This window comes from Rhodamnia argentea, chromosome 4 (assembly GCF_020921035.1).
Source record: "Rhodamnia argentea isolate NSW1041297 chromosome 4, ASM2092103v1, whole genome shotgun sequence".
Classification (NCBI taxonomy): domain Eukaryota; kingdom Viridiplantae; phylum Streptophyta; class Magnoliopsida; order Myrtales; family Myrtaceae; genus Rhodamnia; species Rhodamnia argentea.
This window is the reverse complement of record NC_063153.1, coordinates 20,621,037-20,640,689: the sequence shown is the minus strand read 5'-3', so window position 1 is coordinate 20,640,689 and position 19,653 is coordinate 20,621,037. Positions and strand designations below refer to the sequence as shown.

Below are 19,653 nucleotides of genomic sequence, written 5' to 3'. Positions count from 1 at the left end.
CTAGCGATCAACCATCAACTTCTTCTAATCAGCATTCTACATAACCGCCAAAATTTTAGTCGAAAAGGAATCTCTGGGCAACGGTTTGGACCTTTTCGTCAGCTTTCTACCGCTCTCGCAGCAATTCATAATAAGAAATCGAGATATTAGTTTTTCATCGACCATAGTATCCTCCGACGACAAATAGCCAGTATAATTTGACAATGCTTAGAATTTTCTTGCTCCAATTTCCCAGATTTGGCCAGAATGAGCTTGCTGGAAATGTCTGTCCCTTCAGAAGGGAGGATGAAATTTCCCAGGAAACCATCGGAGCAGATCCTTCCTAATGTTTCTTTCTTTATTTCCACTGAAAATGTTGATAACACGTGCAACTTTTTACCCCTTTACTTTCTCTAATTCAGCATATACAAGGAAAGACCAGGAGAGAATGACGATTGCCGAGAAAGATATAGCCAAAAAAAAAAACAATAAAGGAGAGCAGAGAATGCATCAATACATGCAAACAACTTTTTTCAACACAAAATGGTACAGCAGTAAAGTCAGCCATCATTGGGACCTTCTCCTTCATGTGCTTTTGAAGTGCCCTTGTCTGTAACCGAGCTATTCCGACATTGCTGCAGTTGGGGAGCGACAAACAAACTCTTTTTACTGCCGTTAGGGCAAACCTGTAGATTTACACTATTTCTGTCTCGATCTTCTTCATGGGATAGCACGGCACTCCTATCTTCAGCAGCTGTACTCGCGCTTGCGGAAGCAGGAGCTCCCACTTCGCCGCCTGCTGGACAAGGGTTTGAGGTCACTCCATCTTTAGCTCCACCTAACGACGTCAAATTATTTTTGCAAGAGTTAGCGAAGGAGACAAGTGAAACCTGACAGACAAATTTAAGAGAATGGTTTTCCATTGATGCTGTCAATTAAGAGGAGCACTAGCTACCTCAACCGGTTGGACAAGGACAAGGAGCCAAAGTTTGTCCAGGCCAACTCTAAATAAAGTGGATTTAAATGATCGAAGCAAGGGGCAGTCTAGATGTATTGTTTTTCTCTTGTCATAGTCTAGATGTATCCTTCAATTTGTTCAAACAAAGTTTCTGATTTCCTTTTAAAATAAAATGTAAGCATGACCCCAAGAAAGTATCAACTGGAGAAATGTTCATCAAAAGAAAATAAACCACTGGAGAAACAACAAAAGTGTTGATGGATTTAATATACCACATAAGTATTCATCGCTTTTTCTTTTTCAATAGAAAGGATTTTTTTAACAAGTTTTCCAAGGCATTTATTGCATACCTTGATAAAGAAATTGTCATTTCCAATGCAGTGTCCTCTCAAACTTCTTGCAACAAGACAAGTAACAAGAGGCATGCTCTAATAGCTCGATTCCTCATCTTTTCTGATATTTTCTTGCATACGAGAAGATTCCTCTCGAATGTTATGCGAAATAATAAAAAATAAAACAAGGTCCTTAGTACATATACAAGGCTTTGTTGAATTGCGACCCAACCCTTCTAACAGCTTTTCCTGACAAAGCAGGCTTTAAAAGCCAGCTTCCAACACATAGAAGCATCTTAGTTTGGTCAAATTTTTGTTCAGGGGGAACCTGAATTGATTCGATTGCAGCTTCCAAGGATAAAAAAAGAATAAGCATACATTGTCAAACAAATTACCTGGGCATGCAGTGCTGGTGTTAGGTACAGTTGCAGTTGATGCTGTTGAGGAGGGCCCAACTGTTTTTTTCATCTTCGGCTACATAACGTAACAATAAAATCTTAACTCACTCCTTGGCTTCAATTAGTCCACAAAAGACAGACACGCACACACACACAAAAAACCATCCTCTAAAAGGAAAAGGCATGGACTAGAGTACCAGAAGCTGTAAACGTTCATTTTATGCAAAGGTTACCAAAGCTTCTGCACACATTGAATATAATGCCAAACAGAGGTTTTATCAGAGACAACTGCAACTTCTCTCCTTCCAAATCATCCCACTTTTTTTTTTTTGGTTAAAAAATCATCCCACTTGAGTAAAATGATATGTGAGGATTTATTTGCTCCCTTACCTTAACATTTTCTTCACAGTACTTTACAACAGCTGAAACACTGGCATAACGGCCTTGCAACAGTGTGTAGGCCCACAAAAGAAGCTTTCTGGGAATGCTAACATCAAGAATTTCTACCCCTTCCGTTGCTGTTTGAGATTGTATTCCCCGTATCAACTGATATGGCACTAGATAAAGATTCACAACTGACGGGAGCGTTATGGAGGAGCTTTCCCGGTAGAAGTTGTATAAGCATCTAAGAAGATCTCTTACAGTGTCCAGATTTTCATCTGAAGCTTTCTTTACTATAGTATTCTTAACCTTAGACAATACTGGGCCCCATCTTATCTCCAGATGTTTCAACTGGCTTGCGTCCTCAAACGAAGGATTCCACAATTCACTTGTCTGTAGATCTACACAAAGGAACTGGCTGCTTTCTAACCCATTATCTGTCTGATGAAGATCCTGGATATCAGATGAAATTCCAGGTTCTAGAGGTGTGATCAATGCCAAACCAATGATAAGAGATCGACACCAAGCAATAGAAGCATGCCTGCAGACTTTTGCACAATTACTGTTGGATAGCTTTGGATTTTTAAAACGCTTCCGAACCTTCTCATTGATAGCTTCAATAGTTTCAAGCTTGCCATTTCTCTCGAGTGAATTTATATATTGATGGAGATACCTACAACAGATGTTATGACAAGCGCATTAAGCACAAATAGCAAACAGAAGATTCAGGGCACAGTACTTATTGGTATGACAGAAAAAGTAGAGAGAGGTGAAATACAGCATGCACCAGAAGGACCGGAATTTAGAGACAACCAAACAGATAAATTCCGCGGTTGTTCATAGTGATCGTAATGTATTGATCATTGACAGATTCATATCAGTATGTGCGAAAGTGATGATTCACATGTGTTTCAGCATATAGAATGGACTTATCTGACAGTCATACTGAAGTAGCATTTGTAATTGACTACTAATTCATAAATAACCAATTTAACGACAAACCTTTGCCTATTAAAGCAGCTAAATTCTACAGTACAGACCTTAATTCTGAAATACACGATATTTCTTCCTCTAGAAAGCATAACTTACCCATATAGACTGCCTTCCGACACTTCTGAGCCTTTCAATTCGGGCAAACTGCAAACATCAGGCCATAGATTCCCCTGTTCCATGAACAAACCAAACAGCTTTTCCAGAAGATGCTCAGAAGTGTTTGTCCCAGAGTTGAGAATGTCAGCCTGGAGCCTCGATGCTATTATGGCCTTAATATACCTTCCAAGCGCAACTGGAACTAGATCCTCTATGCATAAGCAGAACTGCGAGAAATATCAAAGCAGTCCAAGTACAAGTGAAGAAAGCCAAATGTCAGGATTAGCTGAGAAGAATTATGAGGATAATTTCAGTTGTAGTACAGACTAAAATACTGAATAATCAACGTAGCAATTTAGTGATTTTTAAATATTTGATGAAGATGAAATGGAGAGAACCGGGTATTATTTAGCAAAAAGTGGCTTAACCAGATGAAACCAACCAGAGATAGATACTCTGCTTGAGTTCAAATTATCTCCACGAGTTTTGTCAATCACAATTTTTCTTAGCTAAATTCAAGACATTTGCGGCATCCTGTAAAACATTCATGTTCACCATTCAAACACTCAATGATGCTCATACAATACATTCTGAAGAAGAGAGTTCAAAGTACATGGACGAAACTTGACTTTTACCCTTTTATCAGCTCTAATTGATATAAAAGCCTTGTCAAGCGTACAGATATCTTTAGCCTCCTCCAATAGCTTCAGATAAAACAGCAAATATTTCCGGATGCACGTAATGAACTTTCTTGAGCTTTCTGGTAAATTAACTTCAAGGGATTTTTTGTTTGCAGCAATGCCAGGGGTTCTGCGTCTGGTACACACAAACAACAGGCATAAGAGAAACAAATCACGAAGAGAAACTGGAAACCCATTAGGTAAAATGATGGCAGATACAGAACATGGGGAGGTACTTTCCTTTAGCATTCAAGAAAACTTAACGAAACTAGCTATAACATTCCTTTGAATTAATTATAACTTCATCATAAACCATCCTAAAATAATATAAGTGTCTTAGCTAACCAATGCATAACTATAATGAAAATCTCCTAATGTCACCAACCACCGAACCCCCCAATCTCTATCTAAGACTTAACTATTCAAAAGCTGTCAGCATATTCTCTGTGCTCCTGATAAGAAATTATAGTGTCTTCCTCCACCCAAAGATCCACCCAGAAATTATCGTGAGAAAAAATTAATTTTACATCATTTCCCTTGTTTTACTGATCTCGAAATCAAAGGAAAAGGAAAAACCGCAATTTTCTCATGTTAAATCCACTACCCATTGTAATATGTATAGCGAGAAGAAGATATATCAGAGAAATACCTTCCTTTTTTAACCATCCCATCAATCTCCCACATGTTAAATGTAAATGCAGAGCGAGATGACTTAAAACAAAAGGACAGCTCATCTTTTGCCCTTTCCAGATCACCCCTTTTGCCTCTTCTGTGTAACCCTTGAGCAAGCATATATCTGGCCTTATGAAAATGTTTAAGATCCCCCTCAATACAGGTTTCAAGGGCGGAGAGACAGTCATTGTAAAGCATGTTCCAAGCATCTTCCATCTGGCGCAATTCCTCAGGCTTCCTCTCTGGATTCATTTGACAACTGATCCCTATAATATTTACCAGAGGATTGTAAACTTCAGGACCAACTTTCCCAAGGATATCTATCACTTCATTCCTTGTTGACTGATTGAAGGAATACGATGAAATAACCTGAGACAAAAACAAATGGTCGATGTAAAAAATGGTACAATCTTCTACGTAAATTTAGCTGAATAGAAAACTTGTCGACATATAGAATCTAGGTGATCAAATTGACAAAGAACTAACCTTTAAATACTCTAAATTCTGGTGCCCATGTTTACAAAGCAACTTTAATCGTGAAGCGTGCATCCTGTATACAGGATCAACTGCTGAGGTATTCAAAGCAATAGCCTTATCATAATATGATAATGACCTCTCAGGTGCATATCCAAGCTTTTCACAGAGTTTCCCCATGTAGAATGCATGTGACCAATCCTGTCTGCAGCAGGCAGCCAAAGCATCATTATAGTGATGATGATCGAATTTAAGGCTAAAGCAGGACGCTCATACAAAATCTTAGGGAGGCAAGTAGTATTACTTATTTGCAAATGCTTTCCTAAAATGTTCCATTGAATTCTCGCAAAATTTTGTCCATGCTGCATCCTTTGTGGGTAGAACAGATCGCTGATCGAAGAGAGGGACCACGTTCTGAAGGCTATCATAGTATACTAGTGCCAATAATTCATGAATCTCACACTGAAATCCAAGGGAGAAAACATGGGGATCAACACTACTACATCAAAGAAATACTGCAAAAACAGAAGCAAAATAGTCATATCACATCAAGAAGTTCAAACTCGATATGAAGTCAATGTTAACAACATGCCACCATAAGGCACACTACTGTGAGAAAATGAAAGTCTCGAATTACTCATAATAAGATGCTGGAGCCTCTGATTTGATCCAAATGCAAACTAAATAGAAAGCCCAATCTACATTACATCAAGTGTCAATCTCATTGCAGCCATTCTCTATGGCCCTCATTACAACCGGCCTTAGGAGAATCAATCGGTAGCACTCATGGATGTGCAATTTCCACTATCAGTGGTATCACCTAATGTAGCGGATGCAAGTAATTTAACAAGAGTAAGTCCTCAAGATTGCATTGCAAACAACCTTGTAATTCACCGCAGTCAAGACGCTCTTCATTTACATGAGCTTTATAAAATTTGCCGCTGATTAGAAGAAGAAAAAAAAAGAGACAGGACCAGATATTAGGACAGAATCCACAAAACACCGCAGTCAGACACTCTTCATGTACGCAAGCTTTATAAAATTTGCTCCCGATTCAGAAAGACCACAGGAGCAGATGTTTGGACAGAAACCACAAACAAAAGTACACTAGAGAAGTTGTCGGAAAAAACTGTGTATCATATTGATACGATTATAAGGCAAAATAAAACTCTGCCACCGTTAACATATACTCTACAGGAAGCAGGTAAAATAGGAACCTGCTGATCTGGTGTTTTAGCTAGAGCCAAACTCATTAGAAGGCACCGCCTACTTCTTCTTCGACTTGTTTCTACTCTTTGCGGTAAAGCAGCATTTTTCCTCCATCCCAAAACATTTATATGCTTACTGCCATCATTTAGCAACAAATCTACCTCCTGTTTGAATGAAGAAACAGAGATTTCCTTCAGAAATATCGTGATGACTAGGAAGATTACAACTTCAATAGAAGGGTTTCAACAGTAGTGTGCATAAGTTGTAACTAGTTCAGCCTACTGCATTAATAAAACTTTACCTCATCATATATATTTGCAAGTCGTTGCCAACTCTCGAAGCGTAAAGGGTTGTATAACAAATCAAACTTAAAAAGGTTCGCATTTTGCTGTACAAATTCTTCACCTTCCTTTGTGAGAACGAAGCCAGGCCATTTATCAGATGCACTCATTTCTTCGGATTGAGCCAGGAAAAAGTACAAGTTCCGATAAACATCTAGATATGGTTCAGAGCTGCAATGAGATTATCATTTATTAACACAATTAATTCTAACATAAGAGATCATAACTCCAACAGAGCCAAAAGATAAAACGCATCACCTTCCTACTACCGATTTCTTGTACTGCTTGACGCCTCCCGTGGTTGAAAATATCATCTTTGTCATGGTTTGAAGGAACCCATCAGATCCAGCTTCTTCTGAGAGTTTATCTTCACATAAATCAGGATCGTCCAGAAATCTATCTATCGGATTTCCATCCAACACGTTTCCTGGAGGTTGTGGGAAGTGCTTGCGTATAGCTCTTAAGACTCTGCGAAGCTTGACTAATCCAGTTTTCTGCCACAGAAACATGCACAGTCAAACAGAAGATTCAAAGACTGTAATTGATGAGCAAAATTTTTGCATAGTATGACTCAGACACAAGTAAACTTACAGATGACACCCTAGCAGAAGGGAGAATATACTGGAAAACGTCAGCGCACTGCTCTTTGGTCTGATATTCTCCACGACTAGTATTTTTGTGAGTGGCTAACTCATCTTCATAGCTTGAGTCAGATCTAAGATTTAGACCATACAAGCAGAAGAAACATTGATCCAATGCCTGATCAATTTTCAACTCAAGTTCTTCTCTTTCCTCCTCACTCAGTTCATCTTGACATTCCCTTGATTGATGCTCCCCTCCTTCAGTATTCTGATTATACTCATTGCCGCATACCTTTTGGTGTTCAACCTCCTGAATTTTATCATCAACGGACGAAATGCTGTCAGAATATATCCCCCTAGAAAGATCCTTTTCCAAAAAACTAGTTTCACTGACTTCATCACATGCAATTTCCATATCTATTCCATCTGTTCGTCGGCAACTATCTTCAGACAGCTGCATATTTTGTTGAGTATCTTCCCCATTTTGAAAACACGATTTAAGCTTCATATCCAAGGCCAACAGATGCTTTATTGCGAATTTAAGAAATGTCCCTTCCTCGCCTGCGCCACCTTCTCCCGCACAGCATATCCCATATTCAGCCAGCAAATCATGAATTGCCACAATCAATTCAACCTATAGCGATAAAATCAGAAGCATACAGTAAAACAGTCATCACATGAAAGAATGGACGATCACCCGGATTCAACCTTGTTGGAAAGCACACAAAAGAGGAATGACAAAAACCAACATATTTACCGAAGAAATTATATGTTAATAATGATAACTCACCTGAGTTTTAACATCTGCACTACCGTCCAGGTGTTGCAATTTGCAGAACGTAATGGCTGCATCAAGAAAGGCGCCTCTTTGCTTTTGTTCAGTCTGATCAACAGTCACAGACCCAGAAAAGGTCCTAGAGGAAAGTGTCCTTGCAACATTGCACATAGCTGCCAGCAGCAAATACTGAATATCTCGAATGCTGCTCTTTAGAATGGCAACACCGTTCTGCAATAGCATAAAGAATTATAAGTGGCATGTAGAAACTGTACACACAACTGGCTATAACAAAACAAGTATCGGTATTTGATTGATTCTAATCTACAGATCAGATAATAATGGCCCTTTATTTATTTTTTCACAAATTTGTGGTGGAAAAGATAACAGCACGCCATGCAAATGCGCCACCAAAAGATGGATAACTTTACCACATTCAAGGAGCAAATCTTGTGCATGGCCAACAACAAAAGCATGATATTCAGCAAACAGTACTCTGTAAAGCTAAGTGCAAGGTTCTCTTCCCTAGATCTTCACTTTCTTAACTGAAGACCCCAGAGGCTAATAACACAATTCTCGTATCACATGTATCCAAGATGACAACACCAAACTCCAAGATCCAGAAACAATAGAGCTAAGATGTTTAAGAAAGAAATCCACAGATTTGACTAAAACATACCATTTTGTAAGCCGCAAATACTACTCCTTTGTTATTAATGGAATTATATAAAAATCATACTTCTTCATTCACTTAAGGATGCCCTCTATTGGGCAATGTTTCCAAAAATACCACACTATATTGCAGTACATCTAACCCTTTTCATTGAAAGGAGAGGGGAACCGCGGTGCTAACTGTACAAACTGCTCCTCGTCATTAAATCGAGTAAAAAAAGCAAACTTACACGATCTCCATCTTGATCGATGAATTCCTTGGCTTTTGAGACACATTGTGAAATTGCCTTTATTTCTTCAACAACCAAGCAATTCCAGCGCTTGGTAAAACTTTCTTTTGACTCCGTTTCAGATGACGATATTTGAAGAGACCCTGATTTTCTCTGGAAGAGTTTACTCGACAAATGTAAGTCATCTACACCAGCTGCTACCACTAGTATCTGCAGCTTCCGCTGTCGAGATTTCAAAATGACCTCTATATCCATTGGTTTTGTGCTCTCACCAGCCTTAATCAATGTGTCTAGGGCCCGTAGCTCAATATAGGTCATCCCCTGACCATTTTCGCCAGTAGTGACCGACAAGGGTCCCAGGTCAATGTGCACATCTACCGTACAGAAAACAAGTGGAGCCAGCAGGTTAATGCAGTCAAGATACAGTTCTTTTTCAGTCATATCTTCCATTACTTTCTCTAGCAAAAGATCAACCTTTAGCATGTTAATCTCATAAACAAGCCTATCAACTGTTAGCTCTTTGATAGTCTTGCAGTGCGGCAAACGGACAGATGACTGACCACTATTACTATCTTTCCTTAATAAAAGCGACAAGGACATGGAAAATTGTTCAAGAGCTTTAGCCTTGTTGCCTTCCAAGAGAGAGACCCGTCCACTTAACCAGAAGAACCTAATCCAAAAAGGACTGTTATTCTCAATCGGTGGAGAAAATTGTACCGTATCCTGATATGGAGATGCATCAGAAGATGAAAGGTCAGAACCTTGAAAGCTTTCGGCTAAAGATGAACTCTTATCTCGTAATTCACTACATGAATTTGAAGGATATTCCAAAGCCACCTGTTCGATTATCTTACAGAGTTGATAAGATGCGTCGGAGACAAAATCGGAAAGCCCAGACTCCCCAGAAGAAGTTAAACCAATGTCATAGTAAAGTTCAGCAAGAAAAACATTACATTCCAGGGTCCTGTCCTGGCCCCAGTGTCTTGTCAATTTCTCCATCTCTAAGAATTTAATACATGGATCCAGGTATGTCAGACGTCTAGTTGCAGCTGCTTCCAATAGCAAGTGAGATACATGGTAAGCCCCATAATTTTTCGAAGTTTCTTTCACAAATCTTGTAACATCATAGAACTCCGACTCCACTGTGGTGGCAGACTCATGAGATGCTGTAGAACAGCTATCACAGCCATTAGAACCTTTATCATTTGATCCCACAATAAAAGGTTCTAAAAATTTAATGACTTCTGCAAGATTCTTACTAGTAGCGAATTCAGATCCTTCCTTTCCTGGTTTACGACTCCTAAGAGTCACAAGACGAGTACTCCTCCTTTCTTGAGGTTGTTCCTCAAAATTACTCACTGCCTTCTCCTTGAAAGTAATTGCTCTTTCCACATCAGAATCACCCTGAGACATACCTTCAGCAACTGAATTAGCATTAAGCAGTTCATTGTGCAAAGGCAGGACTACATTTTCCAAGACGGAAGGCAGTTTAATATCTAAGCAAACATCCCCAGATCTATGCTCCTTGTCATCCCTCTCAGAATCACAACCACTCAAAGGAAGTAAAATGTCAAGAAGTCCACTAACGACAGAACTCCATGAAGCTTCTGCTAAAAGCAACTCCACTTTCTGATTCAACCTCTTGACAGGAGCACACATGTCAGGATTGTCATTGGCTGCTTTTCGTTTATCAGGGAATTTGAGACGGACGTGCTTAGGCTCCAGCTTATCAATTCCTCGAGGAGCAAATGGGACTGTTTCTGTTTCTTCAGTGGCACTTTTGACATGCAAAGCACGAGAATGGGATGGCCAATGCCTCAAAATCATGTCTCCGACAGAGACGCATGCAGCCTCATCACCAATTGCTATAAGAACTTCCAGTAGCTTCTCCATGCAATTCCCTGAGTAGGATTTTCATATTTTTGCCAACTATTAGGATTAAGAGCACAAGTGACGAAAAAGTGACTAAATAAGTTCAAACAAAAAAGGACCTGAAAGTGAAGTAGCAAACAAAAAATCACTGAGAAAATACGAACTTACAATTGTTGGGACTGCACAAAAGCCCTTGCTCAAATGCCCAACGCGAAATGCTTAGCAAGCCCATTGAACATGACAACGTACCAAGCTGGTTCCAGACAACAGAATCTTTGGCATCAATTTCTACAGCTTGTATATAACACTGCAATGCTCTTTCATAATAGGCAGAACCTTGTTGAAGGAAGACTGTAGCAAGGTTCTTCAAAGCCAAAAATCTGCAAACTACAAAATTTATGCTCAAGAAAGTACTCTAATTAAAATGTAAAAACTTTTGAAATCAGCCAAGAAATGTTTCGCTAACACAAGCATCGCCAGGAAATCATTTTCAAAGTATAAAGAAGCACAAAACAGTTGGAAGTGTTGCTTGCCAGCACTTTGGGATATATAATTCTTGCTATGAGAAATCGGCGAGTTTCAACATCTGGAGACAATAGGAAAGGAGCATTCAAGGCAAGTGCTTAATTCATTAGGAAAGCGGTCTAAAGACATATTCCAAGAACAACATTTCCTCTATCAGATAAACTATGCATCACTTTTGAAACATGTGGACTGAAATCCCATTCATTCAGTTAATAGAAAATGGCAAATATCTAAGAACTTGTTCAAGAAGTTGATCGCATTCTACTAATTAAGGCTTCCATTATTTTATCATGTCACGGATCCCTGCCAGTAGTAAATTGATCAGGACTTCAAACTTAAATGTAATTTGCGAAATGCAACAGCCTTTATACTGCATCAACTGCATATGTTGAAGAAAGAAGCTTTATTTTCGCATGTCTTTATTCTGCATCAACTTAAATCAGAAGAACACAACTTTCATCCTGCAGCTAGAAAGACCAGAAACTACGAAGGATGCACTAAAATCCCCAAAAGTTATTTTGGCACATCTACAAGACTTCATCGAAACAGGCTTAACCCTATAACTCGAAGTTGAAGTGAAGTAGAGCCTGTGTGTATAAAACCTGAGCTGCAAAAGATGACCGTCACTAGCACCAGCATTTACCTGAAAAAAGCAAAAGAATAAATCAGCAACGACAAGAGTCGCATCAACTGCATATCTTCAAGAAAGAAGCGTTACTTGAGCGCTTGATATGAGGGGATCCTTGAGGACAGTTTCCAGCAGTTCACACGCCTTCTCATATTCCTTAGCATGTAATTTGAGAAGTCCTTCGTGATAAGTTTGCGAAAGATGAAATTCCTGGAAAAAGGAGAGACAACGGCAACTTAGACCAAGAACAGACCTGCTTTGCATCTAAGAAGTGCGATCTTTGATACAATAAATTATTCGGTTATCAATGGCGCCTCAATGCTGTTCGTAGTCGCCTCTGGTGTCAACATACATACATTCTTTCTCAGTGCAAAGCCCTTCTGGAGTTTCTTCCTTATTAGCGACTGTCGCACTCCACGAGTTAACACAACATTCAAAAGAACGAACATTTTCCAATGCAATGCACGCTACAGCAAAACCGAAGCGCTTTACTCACAATTTACTTTGACCCAAAAACAAAAAACTCACAATTTACTCCCGAATCGGGCAAAAAGAGGATAAACCCATCAGCTCAAGATTCAGACTCAGTAACACCAAGGTTACAAATTACATGGCATCGTCAATCAAGACTTCACCAGTGGAGGGTGGGAAAAACCTAAATGCGGCACTTCTTGAGAGGGACATACCTGGGCTTCCTTGGAGGGCGCCAAAGGCTCCCATTGCCCCTTAGAATCCGTATCGTTGATAGCAGCGATCGAGAACTGAGAAAAACAAAAAGCAACAACAAAGAAATCACGTCGCAGGCTCGTGAAGGTGGAAGCACTTTCAAGAAAAACGGGGACAAAACAGTTGCCGCCCGTTATCCGTAGATCGTCGTACCATCTCGAGCTCCTTCGACAATTCCTCTGAGCTTCTCCGCGCGAGGGCGTTAGACCGTGTCTTCTTCCTGCGACAGAATAAAAGTTAGTGGGTGTGAGTTCTGGGTTCTGTTAAGACTTTGGTTGAGTGAACCGGACGAGGAGGAGAAGGTCGGCAGCGGAGAGACGTTTCTTTCCGGCGCCGGAGTAGAATGGCGCGGAACGGCGGTGAACTGCGTCGTTTTGGGGCGGTAAAGAAGGGTCTGTACGGTAATACTTCCCCCAAAAGAAAGTGTTTCTGTGCCGGAACACTTTTGGAATAAAAACAAATATGGTTAAAAAATATTCCAAAAGTATTTCAGAGAATATTTTTCAAACCAAAAAAAGAAACAAAAAAAATTATTTTTGAAGTTTGGAAAATTTTTTAGAAACAATTCTAGGACGAGCTCGTACAAGCCACTACCGCGCACCATCGTCGGCGAGGAGCTAAAGCGGCTGCCGCCGCCGGTGCCGGTTGCAAATCCTTCCTTTTGGTGAAAAAAGTATTTTTTTTTTTTCTTGCCAAACGCGTTTATGTTTCCGAAAATTATAATCGAGAACAGAAACATAAAAACATATTTTTATTTCAACTATATTTCTAGGAACAGGAATGTTACCCTACGCGACCGAAAAGGCAGCACCAAAAGAAAAGTTCGAGCCGAAGGAAGCAAACGATGTCGGGTCATATGCTACTGATTTAGCCAATCATGGCCCAACGGCCCACTAAACGGATTTGTTAAGTAAGTAGAGTACCCGCCGTAGATATCGAATTTCAATTCTTAATAATATTTAACATTCTCTTCTCTCTTTTTTTTAAATTGAGATGAGAAAAGAATGTTTGTTTGATTAATCGAGTACGATAAATTGGATCTGATTTTTCAGCTTTTTCTTTTGCGATACCTCGATGTTAGAGGAGCAAAAGAGATTCGGAAATCAATTTTCTTTTCGGATCGAATTCCGTCTGTTTTCTGAATTTGGAAAAGTACATATTTTCAAGAGCGAAAAGAAACAATCAGATTCAAAATTTGATTTTATACACGATATAAATTAAGAGAGATGCTGCAAATATTGGGATTTACATGCTGAATGAGTACTAAATGATATGCCGACCAGTTTGTGGTTAATCAAGCACTTCACAAAAATCCGCCACATTATTTAGCAAACTCGTTTAGTACTAGCAAGTGTGCACACGTGCAAGGTGCATGCTTAAAGTTGACATTTGAATAAGTAAATGAAAACATTAAATTACTAAACATACGAATTATTAAACAATTGAAAGGAGTTATTGATAGATGGAGCAGGTGGTCGAGGATGCTGGATGAAAGAGTCGAAAAAAAAAATGGAGGCTGGCTTTTATTTTGTTGGTGTCATATCATGAACACGTGTTAAATTTTTTTTTTTATTGGATTTCAGTATAGAATGCATGCCACATCAACCTACCACATGATAAAAACTACGACGTGATATTATGCAACCACCACCGAATACTTTCTCAAAAAATAGAGAGAGAAGGGGTTGCACATCCGGTAGGCCCCGTGGCCCCTAACCCTTAGTTTTTCTCCTACTTTTTTCCTTTTTTATCTGATTTCCTTTCCTTTTTTCTTTTTCTTTTTTCTTTTTTCTCTCTCTTCCCCGAGCCCTCGCCGCCATCGAGTGACCCTCACCCGAGCCCATCATGCAAGGGCGACCCTTGCCCTTCACTTGGGCTATTGCCCTCGCCCGACACCGGCCTCGCCAGCCTAGGCGAGAGTGAGGGTTGCCCTTGCTAGCGTTGGGCGGGGATAGCCCACGTATGGGCGGGCGAGGGCTTTCTTGGCGAGGGTAACAACCCGGACAGAGGGCGAGGGCCGCCTTTGTTCAATGAAAGCGATGGCCGAAGAGAGAGAGAAGAAAAAGAAAAAGAAAATGTAATGGATGAAAATGCCATTCGATTAGGCTTTATTTTGAAATAATGAGGACACTTCAGTTATTATTTGAAATAATGTCTACTTTAGGCCATTATATAAAAAAATGGAGACACTTATTTGTAATTTTTCTTTCTATATATAGAGAAATAGAAAATGAGTTCAGAATGCCATCAGAAGGGTTAAGATATAACCAATAAAAAACATTTGGGACTTAATCTAAGTGCAATCGTTTAGATCTCGCTGTGCATTGGCCTAGGACTGAATTTTAAAAAGACGCCCAATGCACTTTGCACTTTTAATGATCTTTTCTTGTTCAACCTCTTTCATTTTTGGCTCGCGTTATAAATAGACCCCTTCTCGGAGGGACGGCAAGGAATTAAGGGTGTTCATAATGTTAAGTAATACATGGAATCTAAAATCAGAACGGTAGAAAGTCGATCCGATTCTAATTCCAAAGTATGGAGGGTAGGTTTCATGTTTCATAATTTGAAGAATCTGTTTCGACGGGTAGATTTCAGATTTCAGATAAATAAAACCTATAAAAAAAAATTTGTACTTTTCTTGATATTTATTTTTGCGCAATATTGCGGTATTCTATGACATCCGATGGTGATAAATGTGTACTATAAAACCATTAATTTAAGCTTGCAAAACCTAAATAGACCTTGAAATAAGTTATGAAACACCTTTATGCAAGGTAGGTCATAGTTCCGAAAAATGTAGATGATCATCTTTCTTGTGCCGTGGAACTAATAAATAATATTCACTCACATGTATTATATTATATATTCAAATTTAAGTACTGACACTTGTCAATTTGCAAACCCACAAAATTTGTCCACTCATTTATTGAAAATTTTCAAAAGTTGTACTTGTTCCGGAAATGATTTTACGATATAAAAAAGATATATTTCAAAAAACATATTTTCTCCATTTGTTTCTCAAATCAGAATAATTTTTAATATAATTTTTTTAAAAGATATCATTTATATAGCCTGAAATGATAATTTATAAAAATATTCTCGTCTATAATTTTCCGTCCATTATTTTTCAAATGATATAAACGGTCATATTATTTTTTATTTTTTTGGAAAACAAACTAAAAGATCAAAGAAACGCATCCTTAGATTCACAACAGAACATAAATACCACCAACCCATTAAGTTAAGCACATCGTTCCTTCCATTCCATCAAAGCACAATCAGAAAAACACAGCGCAATAAACGCCAGACCACAAAAACGACACGTCGTTCGTCTTCGTCCCTGAGCGGTGCGGCGACTCAAGCACGCTCTACGCTGTGCCAGTCACCTCCTGAGCCTTGTGCTGCACGTACTGCCCGAACTCCTTCGCCTTCTCCTTCACGTCCCTCGCCGTGTCCCCGAACTTCGTCCTCGCGTACTCCACCTTCTCCTCCCCAGCCGGGCGTCTTCCCCCGAAGTACCTGTACATCCACGTCAGCGCCGTCACCGCCGCCGCCCCGAAGCCGCCGGACGCCAGGAACCCCGCCGTTATCACGGCCACCGCGATCCCTGCCGGCACGAGGATGGGGCTGAACAGCACCAAGATCGGCGTCGCCACGATCAGCGCGAGCACCGTCCCCGTCAGGGTGAGGCCGGAGAGGACGAGCAGGGTGCCGCCGATCGTCGTCGCCGTCGCGACCTTCACTGCCTGCCGCGCCGGCGGGGACGCCTGGTGCGAGATGTGGGTAACGTCCGTCCTGTGCCGCTGGTCCGACATGATGGTTCCGTCGAAAGCTTTTCTCGCTCGCGAAGGTCGTCGATGGAGATTTCGCTGGAGGCTCGAGGGGGGGAGTGGTGATGCCGATCAATGGAGATCGGAGCGAGAGAGGCTTGTCGCTAAATAAAGAAGCCTGGAGTGTAACACGTGGCGCCATCGTGGCGTCGGGATGTGGGCGTTGGTCCTCGGGGTCACGGTTGGATCGCGTGGCGCGAGTAGAGCAGCTTTGCATGGATGAGAGGCCACTAGAGAGCGACACCTCGCCGGAGGCCCGACGACGGGTGTTTGAGGAAAGAGAAAATAACATTTTCGCCCTCGGAAAAAAACATGGTCACATTGAGAATCCTAAAATTTCGACAAAAATATCTAGTGTTTCAAAATTTTTACGACATGCCCTCGAATATTTTGGAACTTTTTAGGTAAGCAAGAATGAAATGACTCTGATTATTAACTGAAAAAATGGGAGAAGGCTAAATGGTGAAATGAATTAAAAATGAGGGGGAGGATTTCCGCCAAATTGATTACCCATATCCCTTAAAATAATTAACCGATAAAAAATATTTTCACTGCAAATAATAATTTATGTTTAAATTTTTTTGTGAACAATGAAGATACTCTTTGCTAATTCATTCTCATAACGAATACGGGCGATCAATTTCTAGAAAATATTTTTAAATCATATATTTTGTATGAAATTGACAGAGCCTAGATTAATTTTTTTTTTTTTTTTTTACCGAAGACAATTCGTGCATTTGCCCTTCTCTCTCATCTAGTCCTTAAATGGTGCTTTCAAAAAGATTGACAAATAACATCAATGTCATCTCCTATAACTGAGTCCTATAAGAATGAGATACATAGTAATGATTCTCCTATTAATAATAGAAGGATGAGAAAGGCTTTCAATAAAATAGATTAAGGATCTATTCGAAAATGATCTGTGTAGGGTCTGATTGCTGAAAACACATGCTTCATTTCCTTTTTTTTTTTTTTAACTTTTCCTTTTTCCTTGACTATAATTAACTTTTTTCATTATATGATAGGACAAAGATTGCAACGAATTTCAAAAGATTGGGTGCAGATTACAGAAAACTTCGAACATTAGGAAGGACGTTAATATATGGAAAATATTGAGGGTAAAATGTCAATCTTCTAAATTTGTTGGATATTTTTGCCCCACTCAACTGAGTGCCTCCTAGTCAAGGGACACAGTAAGTGATCAACTTTCCGATGATAATTTGGCCAGAATGAATGTCAAGGGTACATTACAATTACTTTGAACATATCGGGTGGGATTGACCTTGAAACTGAGATACTGGAGGCAAGTTGCAATGACCCTAAAAACTTGGGGACAAATAATAAATTGGGTTAATACCATAGAAAACCCCAAACTGATACATCAATGATAAATTTGCCTCAAACTATTTTTTTAATCATAAAAAACCCAAAACTAGCACACTTGTAATAAATTTACCCCAAACTTGTACACTTGTGACAAATTTACCCTTCGTTAGTTTTCGATAAATTTAACTATCAAATTGCTGAGTTGAATGACACGTGACGGTTGACGGATATACCATTTTCGGGTTTTTACCCTCTGTTTGTTACAAGTTTATCAATTTAGGGCTTTTCGTTATATTAACTCAATTTAATGTAGGGTAAATTTGTCACAAGTATACCGGTTTGGAGTATTGCATGGTCAAAAGAATTAATTTAGGGTAAATTTGTCACAGATATACTAGTTTAGGGTTTTTAGTAATCAAAAAAATAGTTTCGGGTAAATTTGTCATATGTGCATCAGTTTGGGATTTTTGGATGTCAAAAAATAGTTTGGGGTAAATTTGTCACGGGTGTATCGGTTTAGGGTTTTTCATGGTAATAACCTAATTATTTTGCCAAACCATCAATTAATCCGAGATCGTTAGGGAGCATTGGAAATACATTCCCATTGGGTCTCTAAGGACGTGAATGATAATTATTTTGTTTATAGAATCAATTTACGGCTAGAAATAGGCTTTTCTATTTCTAATTTCTGAACGAGTTTCTAAGCAAATAAACGTGTTTGATAACCGATATAAATTTCTATTTCTAAAACAGAAATTCGTTTGATAACAAGATAAAATTTCTAGGGTTGTCGGCTATCGGTGGGCCGGCGACCGGTGGACCGGGGTCGAGGGACTAGCGATCGACGGATCGGCGATCAACGAACCAACAATCCTGGACCGGGGATCGGTGGACTCGCAATCAGCCAACAGGCGAACAAGCGGCCGGCGAACTAGGTACCGGCGATTAGCGAACTAGGTACACACGAACCGGCGGAGCAACGACCGACGGACAATGGAGCAATGACCGTGAAGCCCGACGGACGGTGGGCGGCAATCGGTAGATGATGAAACGAATCGGCGAGACGATGGACCAACGATCGGTTGACCGACGGACCGGCGATCGACCGATCGATAACGGGTAAAATTCAAACCAACAATCCGTTGACCAGCAGACCGAGGGACGGCGAACCGGGGACGACGAACGGCGAATGCTAATCGACCGACGACGAAACAACAACCGCGAACCAACAAGCGGTGGGACAACAAACAAGCAACCTGGCAAAAGGGTGATCAATGACTGGTCTATTGGAGGCTCACGAACGGGCAGATGGCAAAGCAGCGATTCGTGGACCGGTGACTAGTGGGCGACGGACGAACGACTAGCAAAATGGCAACCGACGGATCAATGATCGGCTGACCGGCGGATGGCTTATCCGAGATCGGAAATTGAGCAAACAATGGAGCAAGGACCGGCGATCAAGACGTGAGAGAGGGGGAATAAGTGATGAGAAGAATTCTTATTTCTCAATTTTGTTCCAGAAACAAAGAAGCTGAAAATTTTAGCTTCTCATTTCAAGATAAAACAGAAATAGAGAAACAGAATAATTATCATTTGCATCCCAAAGGCTTTGTGTAAATGCTAAGGTGTTTGTGAAGAAATGTAAAAGCTTATTAGTCTGTGTTTGGTCGTCTAGATAAAAGCCAAGATATGATATATTCTATCCTATTTTATATTTGGTAGCTATCCAGGATAGGAGAAAGTCGGATATAGAATGGATATAACCCGGATAAAAAAAATTCCTAAGGGTGGGTTATACTCAAATAAGATTTATCTTATGCGGCTACTTTTCGAAAAACCCTTTGCTCTTATTTTCCTTCTCCTTCCTTCAAAGGGTGCCAGCTCCCTTCCGACTGACAAGACAGCTACATTGCAAAGGCATAATGATAGTAGAGTCGGGATAATAAGACTAAAATCCTTATATTAAATTTAAGGA

At 39.9% G+C, this 19,653-nt stretch overlaps 2 protein-coding genes across 4 annotated transcripts; both read right to left on the bottom strand.

Moving 5' to 3' along the window:
- Window positions 1-319: 319 nt before the first annotated feature.
- Window positions 320-12,914, bottom strand: LOC115740998 (calcineurin-binding protein 1). 3 transcript variants are annotated; one of them, XM_030674683.2, is made up of 19 exons: window positions 12,676-12,914; window positions 12,483-12,557; window positions 11,887-12,006; window positions 11,771-11,811; window positions 10,812-11,023; window positions 8,772-10,672; window positions 7,885-8,100; window positions 7,105-7,728; window positions 6,772-7,007; window positions 6,474-6,684; window positions 6,181-6,336; window positions 5,268-5,425; window positions 4,976-5,219; window positions 4,467-4,858; window positions 3,773-3,953; window positions 3,138-3,364; window positions 2,058-2,721; window positions 1,665-1,743; window positions 320-817 (listed from the first exon to the last, which is right to left on the bottom strand). In XM_030674683.2, the coding sequence occupies exons 1-19, from the start codon at window positions 12,676-12,678 to the stop codon at window positions 540-542; spliced, it is 6,018 nt and encodes a 2,005-aa protein (XP_030530543.2). In that variant the 5' UTR covers window positions 12,679-12,914; the 3' UTR covers window positions 320-539. The 3 variants fall into 3 exon arrangements, with proteins under 3 accessions (XP_030530543.2, XP_030530545.2, XP_030530546.2); XM_030674685.2 differs by having other exon boundaries at window positions 4,976-5,168; window positions 12,676-12,913; XM_030674686.2 differs by lacking the exon at window positions 12,676-12,914 and having other exon boundaries at window positions 10,812-11,030; window positions 12,483-12,503.
- Window positions 12,915-15,708: 2,794 nt separating this feature from the next.
- On the bottom strand, window positions 15,709-16,446 carry LOC115740939 (oleosin L-like). Its single transcript, XM_030674589.2, has one exon. The coding sequence runs from the start codon at window positions 16,335-16,337 to the stop codon at window positions 15,891-15,893; it is 447 nt and encodes a 148-aa protein (XP_030530449.1). The 5' UTR covers window positions 16,338-16,446; the 3' UTR covers window positions 15,709-15,890.
- Between the last annotated feature and the right edge of the window lie 3,207 nt (window positions 16,447-19,653).

What these genes read in the sequence shown, in the direction of transcription:
- LOC115740998 (XM_030674683.2), bottom strand. An exon ending in TTTGTGCAGTCCCAACAATT is followed by an intron (nt 10,673 to 10,811) that starts GTAAGTTCGTAT and finishes AATCCTACTCAG; the next exon opens with GGAATTGCATGGAGAAGCTA. An exon ending in TCGGAAGGCAGTCTATATGG is followed by an intron (nt 2,722 to 3,137) that starts GTAAGTTATGCT and finishes CATCTGTTGTAG; the next exon opens with GTATCTCCATCAATATATAA.
- LOC115740939 (XM_030674589.2), bottom strand. Translation starts at nt 16,337, where the DNA reads ATGTCGGACCAGCGGCACAGGACGGACGTTACCCACATCTCGCACCAG.